Raw genomic sequence first — 18,535 nt, 5'->3', positions numbered from 1 at the left:
GCTATAAACGTGGGTTGACCGGCGACACCTGGAAAACACTTGATCTTCCTATGGGTCGCCTCCACGCTCTCTCATCGCATATAAAGTCGCAGCTGGAACATTCGGCTTCGACTTCTCCTCCTCTGACACCTCTTTTTCGCTCCTGTTCGCCTTAGGGTTCGTCTCTCTCTCTCTCTCTCTCTCTCTCTCTCTCTCTCTCTCTCTCTCTCATCACAGATAGTGTTTTGATTTTCTAAATTTTGATTATTTGATTATTGAAGGGGAGCGGATAGGAACCATCTCTGTGTGAATTTTGAGGAGCTACTTCGAAGAGGTTGGTTCTCTGCGAACAGGTGAGTACTGGATTCTTTATATTACCACTATTCGCTTCTGGGTTCTGCTTTTTTGGTGAAATATGTTAAAAATTGGCTGAAGAAGCTAATCAGCTTATGTATGTGAATTTTCAAATGAAAATTGATATTTTGATGGTGGGTTTTCGGTTCTGATGGGAAAATAGACCTTAATTCCGGGTTTAAGGATGTTTAGAATAGTAAATTAAGGTTCTTTTGTGCTGATTTTACTGAATAGTATTCGGAGTTTGAAGCTTGATGAGTTGGTTTGATTACTTGTGTGTTTTGTCATTAGCAAATGGTTTTGATTAGCTTGAAAGAGTTGGTTTAATGGTAGCATGATTAGTATGTTTTATGTGTTAGTGTAAATCTGCAAAAGAAAGCCATGACTTATTCCACCACCAAGAATTTGAATTCTTCATAAATATCCGTTTACTGTTATTATTTTTCTTTTAAAACTAAAACAGAGGAGAAACTGAAAGGTAGGAACAAGCATGTAAAAGGCCTAGTTGAAACAAGTCGAGGTTCCAGCCAAAAACCAATTGGAAATAGTGGGAGATAGCGTGCTACGTTGCGCATTTGCGATTTCAAACTTTGAAGTGGCCAATTGGCAATAGGGGAAGTGAGGTTCTGATGCGGAGCATTTCTTCACTCACAATAGTAAGAGTTATGGTCTGTCTGGTATGCTAATTGGTTGAATGCTTTGGAGTTATTGTATGATTTGGATTCAGATTGGCTCATTATTATCAAGCTCTCTAGCGTTTGAGTAGAGGGGTATTTGTTTCAATTATGGTTATAAGTTTCTTTGAAAATCAGTAGGTTCGTAGAGTTTATACGAAGACCCTAGTATCTTCTTCAGTTGTTGAATTCCCCCTTCACTGGGTAGTTTTTAACTCCCAATGACTGAGAGTGTCAATTTTTTATGGGAAGATCTTCGCGGCTTAAGTAAGGCTTAGGTGTCCAAATGTTAGCGTTAAGTAGCGCTGTTGAGTGGGGCCTTGGGTCACTACAGCAGACTGCAATCACTATTGTCTCCCCCAATGTTGAGCTAAACATATGCAGTTGATGTTTAATTTATGGTGTTTTAGTTTTATTACAATAGAAATGCGGCTGAAGTGTGCATATTGTTATTATACTGATTGTCTACTTTACATCGAGGTTTTAGCCAATGCATGTTGTGTTGAACGCCCATAAACAGATTGAATGCCCATAAACAGACAACCTAATGAGGCTGAATAAGCATAAGGACTCGGAAAAAGCTAATGTCTGATCTTTTTTACATTAATGAAACTCCTCAAACAAAATGACTCAGACTGTGAACTTCATCCCTTGGTTTTTATGGGGTTATCCCTGTTTAATGATTATAAAATCTTTTTGCCGTATAAGGAAGTGAACTTCTTTTCTTTTACCTAAATCCTTCGCCTTCCAAGATTTATCATCTTTCATTCTCCCATCTTTGTCTCCTTCTCTATCATCTCCCTCTAGAAGTAGTGTCTCCCTCCCTGAGTACAAGTTGAAGGGTAAATAAGTATTGATGAGCTCAATACTTGGTTGGTGCCTGGTTTAATTTACTAGGAAAATAAAATAAGAGGAAGCTGGTACTTTGCAAGCCTAGGGTTTAAGATTAGTACTTTTGGTGTGTTGCATTCTCTAATATTAAGGCTTGCTATCACGACAGATGAAATAGATATTTAGCTTTCTCAAGGCACATTCACAAATCATGCGCTTTACTGTTTTTTCAGTTGAACTTATTGTACACTTGAAAGAAAAAGAGACCTTTTTTTTTCTTCTCCCTATCGTTTAATTGATATTTTTAATTAAAAAAAATCTCACAATTATATATTTGTTTGCTGTTTAGGCTTCAGAACTAGAATTGAAATTAGCTTCAATACTCGTCTCAACGGTATCCAACTATTGTCACGCATGAAGCTTACCTCTGTGCACTGTGACTAAATGAAAGTCCCAAGTGCAGTAAGCGAGAAGGTTATGAACTATAAAATGATTGCAAATGTTAGATGAAGGCAGCAAAACAGGAGTGGGAAAAAAAATAAGGCAAAAAGAAAGCAAAGGAGAAAATGACCAGTAGCTGGAACATAAGACATTTTGTTGTGTCATCCGAGGTTGTTTATTAGATGTTGGTGATGGTGGTTGCGAGGTTAGTCATTGTCAAGCGTGAAATGAAGAAGGGGTCGGTTTTGTTCATGAAATGAACTAAAATGGTGAAATATATTCTGCGGGTCTTGGCTTCACGTGAATGGTGTAGATTTCAGGTCATGTATATTTTTATACTTGTACATGAAATGAGTGCTTCTTTAGGGGAGTTGAGTAACTCAGAAGAGTGTAGAAACTACTCTTTTTATCGTCGAATCCGGAAGGAAGAAGTGGTTGTAGCTTTGAAGAAGATGAAGCATAAAAAAGCAATAGGCCCAGACGATATACCAATCGAAGTGTGGAAACTTTTGGGAGAGACAGGTATAACATGGCTCATTGACCTTTTCAATAGGATTTTGAAAACGAAGAAGATGCCAAATGAGTGGCGAACGAGCACTTTGGTGCCTATCTACAAGAATAAGGGCGACGTACAAAATTGCATGAACTATAGGGGTATTAAGCTAATGAGTCATACAATGAAGCTCTGGGAGAGAGTCATTGAGCATAGATTGAGGCAAGAGACACGGGTTTCGGACAACCAATTCGGGTTCATGCCAGGGCGCTCAACCATGGAGGCAATCTATCTCTTACGAAGATTGATGGAAAGATATAGAGATGGGAAAAAGGATTTACACATGGTCTTTATAGATTTGGAAAAAACGTATGATAGGGTCCCAAGAGACATTCTTTGGAGGATTTTAGAGAAGAAAGGAGTACGAGTAGCATATATCCAAGCTATAAAGGATATGTATGAAGGAGCAAAGACTGCCGTAAGAACTCATGAAGGACAAACCGAAAGCTTTCCCATAACTGTAGGATTACATCAAGGCTCATCCTTAAGTCCTTACCTTTTTGCGTTGGTAATGGATGAGTTAACAAGACATATTCAAGATGATATTCCTTGGTGTATGCTTTTCGCAGACGATATAGTGTTGATAGATGAAACTCAGGAAGGGGTAAATGCAAAGCTTAACCTTTGGAGAGAAGTGTTGGAATCTAAAGGTCTTCGCCTAAGCCGATCAAAGACAGAATATATGGAGTGCAAGTTCAGTGCAAATGGAGGCCAAAACGAGTTAGGAGTGAGGATCGGAGATCAAGAAATACCAAAGAGCGACCGTTTTCGTTACCTAGGATCTATCTTGCAAAAGAACGGAGAATTAGATGGAGATCTCAACCATAGAATACAAGCTGGATGGATGAAGTGGAAGAGTGCATCCGGCGTGTTGTGTGATCGCCGTATGCCACTGAAGCTCAAGGGAAAATTTTATAGGACGGCAATAAGGCCGGCGATGCTGTATGGCACAGAATGTTGGGCGGTGAAACATCAACACGTACACAAAATGGGTGTAGCGGAGATGAGGATGCTTCGTTGGATGTGTGGGCACACGAGAAAGGATAAGATTAGGAATGAGGATATCCGGGGTAAAGTAGGAGTAGTCGAAATTGAAGGAAAGATGAGAGAAAATCGGTTACGGTGGTTTGGACATGTGCAAAGAAGGCCTACTGACGCTCCGATTAGAAGATGCGACTATGGGACAGAGGTTCAGGGCCGAAGGGGTAGAGGAAGACCTAGGAAAACTTTGGAAGAGACTCTAAGAAAAGACTTAGAGTACTTGGATCTAACGAAGGACATGACACAGGATCGAGCACAATGGCGTTCTAAGATTCATATAGCCGATCCCACTCAGTGACTTGGATTTTCCAAGTCTCCAACCGAGAAGTTTTCCTCATTCGGGAAATTAAGGGAACACTACCCCAACCTACATGCTCCACTCAGAAAGCTTCAACATACAAGCTTCAACAAAAGAAAATTCAAAGAACTTAGCGAATAAGGCTTTGGTGTATTTAACACAATACGTTGAAATGAAGGAAAGCTTATTTATTGATATCCCCGATAAGCTACAAATATGTACATATACATGAGTCAAAATAAACACACAAGAGGGAGCCTTCACAAAGGTTGCTTAGGAGAAGTCTCAGCAGTTGGTAGAGCCCCAGAAAGAGAAGGCACCAGAGGGGGATCATTTGGAGCCTCAGTACTGGACAGAACCCTAGAAGGAGAAGGCATCAGAGGTTGATTATTTGGAGCTTCATTACGCGGTACAGCCCCAGAAGACGAAGGCAATAAATGCCTTTGGAACAAACCCACAAATCTCTGATGATCAAGTAAAACCTGACCATCAGTTTCCTTCATCTGGTCAAGCTTCCTCTTCATGTTTGTAGCATAGTCATGTGCGAGCCGGTGCAACTGTTTATTCTCATGCTTGAGCCCTCTAATCTCCTGTTTGAGACTCATCACTTCAGCCGCCAATGATTCAACTTGGCGGGTTCAAGCAAATAGGCGTTGGGCCATATTAGACACAGAACCTGCACACTGAACACTGAGAGCCAGCGAATCCTTAACAGCTAACTCATCAGACCGTTTGGAAAGTAGTCTGTTATCTTTGGGAGTGAGAAGGTTCCTGGCCACCACCGCAGCGGTCATATCATTCTTCATCACGGAATCCCCAACGGTAAGAGGACCAGTAAGGGAGACGAAGGATGGGCGCCATATGTTGTCTGGAGAAGGCGGGGCTGCCTCTTCAACAAGGTTCAAGTCAAAACGACGGTCGGAGGGGCCAGACATTTTCAAAGGTGTTGAAGAGAGAAGAGGTCGGACAAATCAAGATCTTAGAAGTGCAAGAATGAAGCTTCTACTGGTGGAGATTCAAGTGTGCTTTGGAACTTAATGCCAGCCCCTATAAAAATCTGCACTCGACGGAGCTTCAAAAATCGAAGAGGCGCCTGCTCAGAAATCGAAGAGGCGTTTGCTTTCTCAAAAGCTAGGCTGCTTAGAGATCACGAGGGTTGATCTCAGAAATCGAAGAGGCGTTTGCTTTCTCAAAAGTTGGGCTGCTCAAAGACCACGAAGGCCGATCTCAGAAATCGAAGAGGCGCTCGCTTTCTCAAAAGCTGGGATCCCCAGAGACCACGAGGGCCGATCTCAGAAATCGAAGAGGCACCTACTTTTCCAGCCTTGTCAGCACCTGTCACACGCACACTCAGCTTTGCGGAAATTATAGGCATTCTGTCGAAGACTTCTGGGGAAGTAGAAAACACATGAATCTTACTGTTCAATCACCCACTTCCCACACGCAACAATAGCTCATGGGTACCACAGATAACTTTGCCAAAGTTCTCTGCCAAAGTTGAGCACGTGAAGCTTGCAGCTCCCACTACATCGCTCTGACCAAGAAGGGTAAAAGAATAGCAAAGAAACAGCACTAACAAAGTTTAGACCCATAAATTTTGAAGGTCTAGCTACCATATTATTACCCACAAGGGTAAAGGAACAGTACCACTGCTGGATAATTGGAAAGTCCCTGTGTGTCAACCTCTGTGCTTCGTGGCAAGGTAGACTAGCAAACATGCCAAACCTTTACTCACATTCGAGAAAACACTCCCAATAAGATTGCTTGCTCCAAAATCGAAGAGGCACCGTCCTCCGAATCTCGAGAGCCAGACTCCCAACATGACTACTTTATTAAAAATCGAAGATAGGGTAAAGGAACAGTACCATTGCTGGATAATTGGAAAGTCCCTGTGTGTCAACCTCTGTGCTTCGTGGCAAGGTAGACTAGCAAACATGCCCAACCTTTACTCACATTCGAGAAAACACTCCCAACAAGATTGCTTGCTCCAAAATCGAAGAGGCACCGCCCTCCGAATCTTGAGAGCCAGACTCCCAACATGATTACTTTCTCAAAAATCGAAGAGACATTGCTCCCTGAATCTTCGAGAGCCAGACCCCCAGCATGATTGCTTTCTCAAAAATCGATGAGGCATCGTTCTCCGAATCAATCAAAGAGGCGCTCGCTTTCTCAAAAGCTGGGCTGCTCAGAGACCACGAGGGCCGATCTCAGAAATCGAAGAGGCACCTACTTTTCTAGCCTTGTCAGCACCTGTCACACGCACACTCAGCTTTGCAGAAATTATGGGCATTCTGTCGAAGACTTCTGGTGAAGTAGAAAGCACATGAATCTTACTGTTCAATTACCCACTTCCCACACGCAACAACAGCTCATGGGTACCACAGATAACTTTGCCAAAGTTCTCTGCCAAAGTTGAGCACGTGAAGCTTGCAGCTCCCACTACATCGCTCTGACCAAGAAAGGTAAAAGAATAGCAAAGAAACAGCACTAACAAAGTTTAGACACATAAATTTTGAAGGTCTAGCTACCATATTATTACCCACAAGGGTAAAGGAACAGTACCACTGCTGGATAATTGGAAAGTCCCTGTGTGTCAACCTCTGTGCTTCGTGGCAAGGTAGACTAGCAAACATGCCCAACCTTTACTCACATTCGAGAAAACACTCCCAACAAGATTGCTTGCTCCAAAATCGAAGAGGCACCGTCCTCCGAATCTCGAGAGCCAGACTCCCAACATGACTACTTTCTCAAAATCGAAGAGAGGGTAAAGGAACAGTACCATTGCTGGATAATTGGAAAGTCCCTGTGTGTCAACCTTTGTGCTTCGTGGCAAGGTAGACTAGCAAACATGCCTTACCTTTACTCACATTCGAGACAACACTCTCAACAAGATTGCTTGCTCCAAAATCGAAGAGGCACCGCCCTCCGAATCTCGAGAGCCAGACTCCCAACATGATTACTTCCTAAAAAATCGAAGAGACACTGCTCTCCGAATCTCGAGAGCCAGACCCCTAGCATGATTGCTTTCTCAAAAATCGAAGAGGCATCGTTCTCCGAATCTCGAGACCCAGATACCACAGACCACTTTTTCAAAGTGCTCTGACAGAGTTAAAACATGTGAAACTGACAGCTCCCACTACCGTGCTATGACCAAGCAGGGTAAAGGAATAGCATTACTACTTGTTGTTAGGGAGACTCCTATATATGTCGACCTCCATCCCCAAGGGACAGGCAGACCTGCAAAAATGCTCAACCCTTCATCATATCTGAGAGGGCACTCCCAACGAAGCCTTTCGAAATATTCAGCTTTCTTTCCCCCCGATAATACCTCTGCAAACAAGCTATACTAGAGCAAGAATATCTCATATCATCAGGGTTAAAAGCAAGAGTATCCCATATCATGCTTTTTCCCTGTCTTTTCCTTTGGCCTTGTTTTTACCTGCAAGACAAGGAGAAAGAGAGCAATCAGTCAGCACTTGGAATCAAGCTTCCAGCCAGGAACTGATTGCCTGGAACCCCTTACCTGATTACTTACCTGGCATTGCTCTCGAGTACTCATCTTCAACAGCTTATGTTTCCAGGGAAGATTCCGCACCTGCTTGAGGAACAGATAGGGCAAGTGCGAAGGATACAAGGAAGCATGTGGAGACAAGCGTAACAGCACACGTGCCGATACATCCATTACTCTGTCAAAAGCAAAAGTATCCCATATCAGCAGGGTGGAACATACTCTAGATTTGATGGACTTGTTTTGACCCTCAAATTCTTCAGTCGGCCTTATACTCTGGAGGAAACCATAAAACCCTCCAGCTCAGTTCAAGAATAAGCCTGTGGAAAGTTACTTCTTCAAAAGCAAAAGTATCTCATATCATCTCTTCTCATTTTTCTTCTCTTTATCCTTCATGCTGTTGCAAGATGGGGAGAAGGTGAACAATCAGTCGGAGCTCTGATTGCTTACCTTGTCTGTCACCTCTTTCAGCAGACCCCCTAGCTCGGCGACTTGGGGGACTCCTACTACATGGTTTGTATCGCGCTTGACCAAGCCTGAAACTACAAGTAAGCTTCAAGTGAAATTGATACATTACCTTGTGCATCTCCACCAGTTAAAGATACCACCCCTAGATGGAGGAAAAGTACTTCCAGAGAAGATGCCACATCTACCTATGAGACAGATAAGGCAAGTCAAGACGACACCACACTCCGATACTTAGAAGTTTCGTGATTACGAGATCATTCTCCCACAATATTTCCTAATGTCATTTGTACTAAATCATTCACTTGTACTCACTAAAGGAGAGCTTGAACCTATGTACTTGTGTAAACCCTTCACAATTAATGAGAACTCTTCTATTCCGTGGACGTAGCCAATCTGGGTGAATCACGTACATCTTGTGTTTGCTTTCCTATCTCTATCCATTTATATACTTATCCACACTAATGACCGGAGCAATCTAGCGAAGATCACAAAAAGCGACCGTTTTCGCTACCTAGGATCTATCTTGCAAGAGAACGGAGAATTAGATGGAGATCTCAACCATAGAATACGAGCTGGATGGATGAAGTGTAAGAGTGCATCCGGCGTGTTGTGTGACCGTCGTAGGCCACTGAAGCTCAAGGGAAAATTTTATAGGACGGCAATAAGGCCAGCGATGTTGTATGGCACAGAATGTTGGGCGATGAAGCATCAACACGTACACAAAATGGGTGTAGCAGAGATGAGGATGCTTTCTGGGATGTGTGGGCACACGAGAAAGGATAAGATTGGGAATGAGGATATCCGAGGTAAAGTAGGAGTAGCCGAAATTGTAGGAAAAATGAGAGAAAATCGGCTCCGGTGATTTGGACATGTGCAAAGAAGGCCGACTAACGCTCCGGTTCGAAGATGTGACTACGGGACAGAGGTTCAGGGCCGAAGGGGTAGAGGAAGACCTAGGAAAACTTTGGAAGAGACTCTAAGAAAAGACTTAGAATACTTGGATCTAACGGAGGACATGACACAAAACCGAGCGCAATGGCGTTCTAGGATTCATATAGCCGACCCCACTTAGTGGGAAAAGGCTTTGTTGTTGTTGTTGTTGTTGTCTATCATCAGTGTGGTTTCACTGTCATTCGGGACGGCACCAGAAATGTGTATGCACACTTATGTGGGACTGTCCTCGCTTTCCTTTGTATGTGTATTAAATATTGGGAATTTGCTGCTACGGTTCCATGTAACTCATTTTTCTTGGTTTTTTTTTTTGGTCATCATAGTGCTGCTATTGTTTTCTTGTTTCTCCCTCTTTTTTTATGCCAGGAAAGTATCCCATTAGAAGTAAAAGGCCTTTAAGCCAACTGTGAAATCAAAAGAATCAAAACTAAACTATTGTGCTTCTGTTTCCAAGTGAAACCTTAATTAGTTATATTCCCTATGTAATTATTTTTATTATTCTTTAAACTGAGGAAACAAGTGTGAATAACTAAATGTGAGTATTCATTCAGAGCCATCCTCACATGCTGAGTTGAGATCTTAGGATCATGTTAAGGTGGCAGTGCCTTGGTTAAAGTATTGGTCAAAGAGTCATTTCCTGTTAATATGGTCCTTCTGATTGGCGATCATCTTTCTTGTGCTAAAGATTCAAACTGCTACGCTGATTTTAATTTAACGAGTTGATGGTGGAGTCGGCTTGTTTATATTGTGTAATTGCTTGGCTGTGTAGTATTGTAGATATCTGGTAGGGGGAAATGTCTACCTAGAGCTGTGTTATTGTATAATTTTGAAGGACTTAGCGAATTACAATGCAGGAAATTATAAGAAAATGGAGCACAACGAGACAGGATGCCAAGCTCCTCCTGAAGCTCCCAAGCTTTGTGCCAACAACTGTGGCTTCTTCGGAAGTCCCGCAACCATGAATTTGTGTTCCAAGTGCCACAAGGACTTGGTGTTGAAGCAAGAACAAGCTAAAGTCGTTGCAGCATCCATTGATAGTGTGGTGAATGGCAGTCCCACTGAAAGTAGCAAGGGGCCTGTTGCTACTGCTGCTGTAGATGTACAAGCTGGTTCAGCAGATGTGATGCTTATCTCAACACAGGCTTCCTCTACTTCGTTGAACATTAAGAGTGAGGAGAAGGTGAAAGAGACTCCTACGAGGTGCGGCACTTGCAGGAAACGTGTTGGTCTGACAGGGTTCAGTTGCCGTTGTGGAGATCTCTTTTGTGCAGTTCATCGGTACTCTGATAAACACAAGTGCCCCTATGATTACCGGACTGCTGCTCAGGATGCAATAGCCAAAGCCAACCCGGTTGTCAAGGCAGAAAAACTGGATAAAATCCGATAGAATCTCGGAATAACGAGGGTTTAATCCTTTTATCTATTGCACACATGCTCTCATTTCTACCCATGTGGCTTCTGCTGCTTCTGTTTAAGTTGATCTGTGTTGTGTTAGGTCTCGTGTGATAGATGGTTGGAAGCTGTTGTGGGCATTTATGCCAGGAACGATTGTGTGTAATAATCCCAGCCGTTCGTGACGGCCGTGATGCCCTTACTTGGCTTTGCTATGGATGGTGTTTTGGACCTTGTTTATTTTGCTGCTTGGGGATTTAATTTATCAGATATAGGAAGGTGCAAATGTAGCATGCTCAAGTAATGCACGTTAATGCTCCGCGGGTTTTACCCATCTGCTATTGGGGGAGGAGGGATCGGCATCGAACTTGGCACCTCAAGGTGTGAGGATGAATGTGTTTTAACTAAAACTGAGCTGCAAACTCCTTGCGGAGTAGAAGCATTTTTAACATATAATTTGGGACCAACTTCAGAGTTTTATGTTCTATAATGAAGTATTAATATGTTCATCATAAATTCAAGCAAGTCTGAATACATATGATAATCAATTTAATTATCACATAAAATAATTTGTTTACACCAAGGTAATCAATTGGTTTCCATTCCGATTCAACACCATTCTTATCCCGATTCCAGACAATTTAGTAAAAACCTTTAGAGGAATCTAATTCTAATTCTTTCTCAATCCAGCTTCTCCTCAATTGAATTTTCCTCATTTTGATAGTGGATTAATAAACGAGCCATCATTGGTTTTGGAGAAGGGGATAAGTTATGAGGCGTGGAAATTATGGTTGTTTTGATGCCTCCTTGAAGCAAATAGTTTGCCCATATCTATGGTTGGAATCATATGGCCATGTGACATACAAGGGAAGAAAAAATGTGAGGTTGGTTGGTTTTATTGTCCATTTCAAGTAGTAAGAGATGTAATTTTTAGCAGATGATGGAGAATAACGGAGATGAAAAATAATAGCACGGCAAAAGATTGATTGAAGTAACTGGTTGATAGAGTTGGTATGTATCAGTAGTTGTGACTTGGGAGACAAGTCTACTGAGCTTAAAAATATGTTGTTAGATTTCTATTTTCCATTGTATACAATGATTTAATCCGTCGAAAGTAGTTCATGCTCCAAGGGACCCCAATTCCTGAATTAGAGAAGTTAAATCTGAGAAAGACGAACCACCTTCTTCAACAGCCCTCATTGCCATCTCTCTAAGCATCCTGGCTCTGCCTCTCATTCCCTCTGCTTCTTCACTCACCATCACTTGATTTACAGCCTTTTCTATGGCTTCCCTCTTCACACTGGCTTCCGTCATCACATCCAGATGTGTACCCCATTGTTTAGCACCAACAGCAACCCCAGTTTTCAGTACCACGGTCACCAACTTCTCATTGTAAAACTGCTCAGCCGACACGGGCCATGTGATCATTGGCACCCCAGCAGATACTCCTTCAAGGATAGAGTTCCACCCGCAGTGAGTCACGAAGGCTCCAATTGCTTGGTGCTCAAGAATCGGCACTTGCGGAGCCCAACCTCTTATAATTAGTCCTTTACCTTCCATTCTCTTCTCAAACCCTTCGGGGAGCCACTCTTCTTTATCGTTCTTTTCTCTCTTCACAACCCAAATGAACTCCTGCCCAGAAGCCTCAAGCCCCGCTGCAATTTCTAGGAGCTGAGAGTCAATGAATTTGGTCATACTTCCGAAACATATGTAAACAACTGAATTGGGTTTCTTAGAACTAAGCCAATTCAAGCACTCGTGCCGATCAAGGAAGGCTTCGTCATCTGCTGCCTTATTGACTGACGAAACCGGGCCTATATGCCATGCCTTCCTCCCTAACACAGTCCTGTAATGGTCTGCAAAAGCCGGTTCAAGTTCATAAAAAGTGTTAACAACGAACCCAAAGCTCTTTTCCTCGCTCTCCATCGCCTCTTTAAACAACTTGGTGAATTCAGCACTTTGCTTGGGAAAATTCGGGATTTGGCTTCTTGTCAGCTTGATCTCAACTGGAAAATTAGGAATAGTAAAAACTTCTGAATCAGATGACAGCTTCGCGTGAGGCTCATACAACGCCACACTATGAAAAGCACACAAAGCGAAAAAACCGAGGCCTTGAAATATGATCCTTGGAATACCAAACTTGGCAGCAACATCTGTTGCCCAAGGAAAGAAATTGTCTGCAACAAGGCAATGAGGGCGGTGTTCGTATAAAATCTGCTCAATTTGTGGTTGAAGAAGGAAGGTGGCTTTGATGAATTTTTCGTTCATCTCCCTGGTGGTAGCTAAGTTAGCATTTTCACATCCTTGAGGCAACCCTACTTCCTCAGTTGGGAACTTGATGACAAGAATGTCAACATCAAATCCCAATTTCTTGCTGCTTTGGATTGCCTTGGAAAAGAGAGGTGCATTGAGAGGGGTGGTTATTAGGGTGGATTTTACACCACGAGAAGCAAATAGTTTGGCCATGTTTATAAGGGGTATGAAGTGGCCTTGAATCATATATGGGAAGAAGAAAATGTGAAGCTGCATATGGGATTTAGTTTCCATGGGGACTAGACAGAATGCAAAAAGCAGCTCCAACCTCCAAGAATGGATGGTGATGATTGATGAAGAGAGTTGATACTAAACAGTGAGCTGAAAGATTCAATATATTACTTTGAGACTTGGGATTTAACGATTTGTTTCTTTTTTTTTAAATTCAAGTTCTGCCAAGTGGCAAAGACTAAAATGGCTTTGTTATGTCATTGCATACGTAGATCATTTTGTCCACATTTGAGTTTGAATTATTGGGTGAACCTGTCACATTGCCCGAATCCACGAATGGTGATGTGACATGAACAGCCCTCCTATAATCACGAGTTTGATTATAGTCGCGACTGTTGTCATAGTCAACAAGGTTGAAATTTTCAGGAAAAAACTTCGAATTTGGAGGATGATCCTCCTGATGAACTGACCATACCCCAAACCGACACGTCGATTCATCTATTCCTGTTGGAAGAATGCATGCAAGTCATATCTTGTGTTAAAATGTATGCATGAAATAAACATGTTGGATGACTAGTGAAGTTAGGCTAGTCAACATTCTTTGTGTAAATTAGGCAAGTTAGGCAAGTTAGGAAATTAGGCAAGTTAGGCAAGTTAGGCAAGTTAGGCTTATGTCTACTTTCTTTTCCTATATATATGTTTCATTTGTAATTGTTTCTTCATGAAATACACATCAAAAATTCTACATGGTATCAGAGCAGGTTCATTTGTAACTTGTCTCTGCCATTCTTGCTGCTGCAATTTTTTCTTTCTTTCAAAGTCTAAGTCATGACTGAAGAAAGTTCTGTGAACCATGATGAGGAAACCCGGCACAATCTCTCTCCAAACTTCTCAGACGTTGAGGTTAACACCAATCAACGTTTGTGTTCAGTTCTCTTAAACGAGTTCAATTATCTTCCTTGGTCCCGAGCTGTTTCACTAGCTCTCGGAGGCAAAGGGAAGTTAGGGTTTGTAAATGGAAGCGTGGAAGCTCCAGACAGTTCTTCCTCTACATACAATGCATGGCTCTGCAAAGATCAACTTGTCATGTCCTTGCTGCTCAACACCATGGAGAAACATGTTGCTGAAATTTTTAGCTACTCCAATTCCGCACATGATCTTTGGAAAGCTTTGCAGGATATGTATGGAAATCAAAACAACTATGCACGGGTCTTCCAATTAAAGAAGGACATTGCCAGTGCTCAACAAGAAGGGAAAGCATTTGTTCAACACCTTGGGAGCCTCAAAGCCATGTGGAATGAGTTGGATGTATATCTCCCTCATACCACAGATCCTACCATTCTCCTAAAACGAGCTGAGGAAGACAAAATTTATCAGCTGTTAGGGAGTTTGAGCTCTGAGTACAAGGACCTAAGGAGTCACATCTTGATGAGTCAAGACCTGCCTACCTTCAACAATGTTTGTGCAACTATCCAACGAGAAGAAGCAAGGAAGAAGGTTATGAATGTTGATCACAATCCTAGATTAACGGAGACTCGGGCATATGCATCAAAGTACAAGAACTCAGAAGCCAAGGTATACAAGGGAAGAAACACACACCTAAAATGCAAATATTGCAATGGTGTTGGTCATGAGGAAGACAAGTGTTGGGAACTTCATCCTGAACTCAAGCCTAAGTTCAGCAAAGATGGAAGGATGATACCAAGGTCCTCACAACAATTTCAACCTCATTTCAAGGCACAACTTGCTAATGCTCACGCTCCTACTATCTCACAAGGATCCATGGAGTTCACTGCCAATCCATTGTCATTGATCAATGAATTTGCAGCTTACCTACAAAGTAAGGGGCACGGAGGAGGCTCACATGGTCAAGGCAATGAAAAGGGTAGTCACACAGCTATGTTGGGACAATTTGCCGGATTTCTTGCTGGAAATGAGAAAGTTCCAAAGGGAGAAGCATCAGGTATACTCAAAGCCTTTACTACTGCCCTATTAACTAGTACTGAAATTGATTGTTGGATAATTGATTCAGGCGCCACAGATCATATGACAAACAAAGTTACAAATCTACATCATTTTAAAAAAATTTCAAGCCCCTCACATGTGTCTGTTGCAAATGGAAAAAATGTCTTAGTTTTGGGAAAAGGAGAAATAAACTTACTCTCTCAAAAAACACCTTCCACTGTCCTCTATGTACCAACCTTTCCCTTCCAACTTTTGTCAATTGGAAAGATCACCAACACCCTAAACTGCCGTGCTATTTTCTCACCAAATAAAGTAATGTTTCAGGATGTTCTCACCATGAAGATGATTGGTGAAGGGGTCTTCATAAATGGACTTTACTACCTGTGCAAGAATGCATGTTTCACTCAGGCTCTTCAAGCTCAATTGAAGTCCATAGATGAAAACCAACTTTGGCATAGGAGATTAGCTCACCCCTCTGAACTTGTCTTGTCGAAACTGTTTCCAAATTTTTGTAACCCCTATCCTACTTGTGATACTTGTCAATTTTCTAAGTTTACTAGGCTACCTTTTGGTAATTCAATGTCTAGGACAAGTAAACCTTTTGAAATGGTACACACCGATGTATGGGGACCTGCAACTGAATCAATGGAAGGTTTTAAATATTTTGTTCTATTTGTTGATGATTTCTCTCGAACAAGTTTTCTATATCTTATGAAATCAAAAAATGAAGTCCCTACCATTTTCAAAGACTTTCACATGCATGTTAAAACGCAATTTCAATCAAACATTAAGGTTTTAAGGTCAGATAATGGCACTGAATTTCTATCCAACAACATGCTTCAATACATAAGTTCTCAGGGTATCATACATCAAACCAGCTGTGTGGGGACTTCCCAACAAAATGGAGTAGCCGAGAGGAAAAATAGAGATCTCTTGGAAAAAACTCGTGCTCTCATGATTCACATGCACGTTCCAAAGAAATTTTGGTCGTTTGCCATCCTTACTGCCACTTATCTCATCAATCGACTTCCAAGTCGTGTGCTAGGGTTTAAATCTCCCTATGAAGTTCTCAAGGGGAGGAAAATAGATTTGACACATCTCAAGGTGTTTGGTTGTGTGTGTTTTGTTCACATCCAAACCTTGAACCGTGACAAACTAGATGCCAGGGCAACCAAGTGTGTGTTTATGGGATATTCGACCACTCAAAAGGGATACAAGTGCTTCAATCCAGTCACTAAGAAGTGCACAGTTTCAAGAGATGTGAAGTTCGAAGAAGACTATCCCTATTTTACAAGTCAGGGGGAGGATTTAGTTGACATGTTCCCACTCCCTCAAAACTTTAATTATCCGATGTTGGAAAAGAGATCAGTCATTGTAAGTCCAGATTGTGAAGAAGTTCAAACTGACCAAATTACTGCCAGTGAGAGTGAAGACGAGCCCTACTCTGATCCTTCTCCACCCTCTACAGAGTCTCAGGTGATTAAAAGAAATCCTCCTCGAATCAGAAAACCTCCAGCTAGGTTGCAGGACTATGTTACATATGCCTCACGACATCCAATCAATGAATGTATCAGCTTTAGTAAGTTCTCAACATCTCACGCTGCATTTCTCAGTGAAATTGATAAGCACTATGAACCAAGAAGCTTTCAAGAAGCTTCTCTTCTCCCACAATGGAACCAAGCCATGAAAGAAGAGATTCGTGCACTGGAAGAGAATTGCACCTGGAGCCTAGTTCAACTACCACCAGGAAAAAAGGCTGTTGGAAGTCGTTGGATTTACAAGACTAAATTCAAAGCTGATGGATCTATCGAGAGACACAAGGCTAGACTTGTTGCTCGAGGTTTCACCCAAACCTTTGGTGTAGATTATAAGGAAACATTCGCACCGGTGGCCAAGATGAACTCAGTCAGGGTTTTACTGTCAGTTGCAATCAATTGTGGATGGTCACTCTACCAAATGGACGTGAAGAATGCTTTCCTTCACGGCGAGCTGCAGGAAGAAGTGTATATGCAACCTCCTCCAGGCTATGATGGTATTAAAGGCAACATGGTTTGTAAATTGCACAAGGCAATATACGGATTGAAACAATCACCAAGAGCTTGGTATGCCAAGCTCAGTTCTGTTCTGGAAAAGGCTGGATTCATGCGAAGTAATGCTGATTCTTCGTTATTTGTAAGAACTGGCACCAAGGGGAAGTTGGTGGTCCTCGTCTATGTTGATGATCTTATCATCACTGGAGATAATACCGTGGAGATTGAGGCACTAAAACTCTCACTACATCAAGCTTTCGCTATCAAAGATTTGGGGAGGTTAAAGTATTTTTTGGGGATCGAAATGGCCACATCTTCAAAAGGACTGTTTCTACATCAACGGAAATATGTATTGGACCTCCTTCAAGAAGCAAAAATGCTTGACTGCAAGCCTGCTATCACTCCCGTTGATTGTAAACTGAAGCTCAGCATAGATGGAGAAGCCATGCATGATGTAAGCTACTATCAACGATTAGTAGGCAAGCTCATATACCTCACTGTCACTCGTCCAGATATCACATATGCAGTGAGCTTGGCTAGTCAGTTCATGCACTCTCCCACTGTTGATCACCTTAACCTTGTTAAGAGAATCCTTCGTTATCTTAAGGGTTCAATTGGGCAAGGAATTACAATGCATAACAATCAGTCCACTGTCATTAGTGGCTACACAGATGCAGACTGGGCAGGTAATGCAATTGATAGGAAATCAATCACAGGCTATTGTACATTTGTTGGTGGAAACCTTGTCACATGGAAGAGTAAGAAGCAACAGGTAATTGCTCGTTCCAGCGCAGAGGCTGAGTATCGAGCCATGGCAGCCACTGCATGTGAACTCATTTGGCTTAAAGGGCTTCTTTCAGACTTAGGGTTTCCTAGTTCTACTCCTATGACGCTTATGTGTGATAATCAGGCAGCCATGCACATTGCTGCCAATCCTGTGTTCCATGAAAGAACCAAACATATTGAAGTGGATTGTCATTTCATCAGAGCTCAAGTTCAAACGCAAATCATCCGGACCATGTTCACACGAAACCATGATCAACTAGCAGATATTTTTACAAAGGCACTAGCATCATCTCAGTTTCATCGGTTATTGGGCAAGCTTGGCTCAGTGAATCCCCTCGATCCAGCTTGAGGGGGAGTGTTGGAAGAATGCATGCAAGTCATATCTTGTGTTAAAATGTATGCATGAAATAAACATGTTGGATGACTAGTGAAGTTAGGCTAGTCAACATTCTTTGTGTAAATTAGGCAAGTTAGGCAATATGCATGAAATAAACATGTTGGATGACTAGTGAAGTTAGGCTAGTCAACATTCTTTGTGTAAATTAGGCAAGTTAGGCAAGTTAGGAAATTAGGCAAGTTAGGCAAGTTAGGCAAGTTAGGCTTATGTCTACTTTCTTTTCCTATATATATGTTTCATTTGTAATTGTTTCTTCATGAAATGCACATCAAAAATTCTACAATTCCAGAGCAATCTGGTGATTAGCCTATCTCGCACTACTCAAAGCCTTTGTAAACTCATTGTCGGGTTCTATTGTAGCCACCCTAGCTCTTTAATTTAAG

The 18,535-nt window shown here is 42.0% G+C and overlaps 2 protein-coding genes and 1 pseudogene across 5 annotated transcripts in view; 1 reads left to right on the top strand and 2 right to left on the bottom strand.

The window, feature by feature from the left end:
• On the top strand, positions 1-10,730 carry LOC126628213 (zinc finger A20 and AN1 domain-containing stress-associated protein 8-like). Its single transcript, XM_050297825.1, has 3 exons — positions 1-156; positions 261-332; positions 9,953-10,730. The coding sequence occupies exon 3, from the start codon at positions 9,967-9,969 to the stop codon at positions 10,483-10,485; it is 519 nt and encodes a 172-aa protein (XP_050153782.1). The 5' UTR covers positions 1-156; positions 261-332; positions 9,953-9,966; the 3' UTR covers positions 10,486-10,730.
• A 742-nt stretch (positions 10,731-11,472) lies between these two features.
• LOC126628209 (UDP-glucose flavonoid 3-O-glucosyltransferase 7-like) overlaps positions 11,473-18,535 on the bottom strand; it is a 44,319-nt gene continuing 37,256 nt past the window's right edge. For 2 of the 4 annotated variants that reach the window (XM_050297821.1, XM_050297820.1), the window contains one exon: positions 11,473-11,671. In XM_050297821.1, coding sequence (XP_050153778.1) covers positions 11,610-11,671 — 62 coding nt within the window. In that variant the 3' untranslated portion in view covers positions 11,473-11,609. Of the gene's footprint in view, positions 13,072-18,535 lie in introns of all 4 variants that reach the window. The other 2 variants (XM_050297822.1, XM_050297823.1) reach the window with 2 other exon arrangements.
• LOC126628871 (UDP-glucose flavonoid 3-O-glucosyltransferase 7-like) overlaps positions 11,473-18,535 on the bottom strand; it is a 29,644-nt pseudogene continuing 22,581 nt past the window's right edge.

Source organism: Malus sylvestris, chromosome 7, assembly GCF_916048215.2.
Source record: "Malus sylvestris chromosome 7, drMalSylv7.2, whole genome shotgun sequence".
Taxonomy (NCBI): Eukaryota; Viridiplantae; Streptophyta; class Magnoliopsida; order Rosales; family Rosaceae; genus Malus; species Malus sylvestris.
The sequence above is the reverse complement of the archived record's forward strand: the minus strand, read 5'-3'. Positions and strand labels throughout refer to the sequence as shown.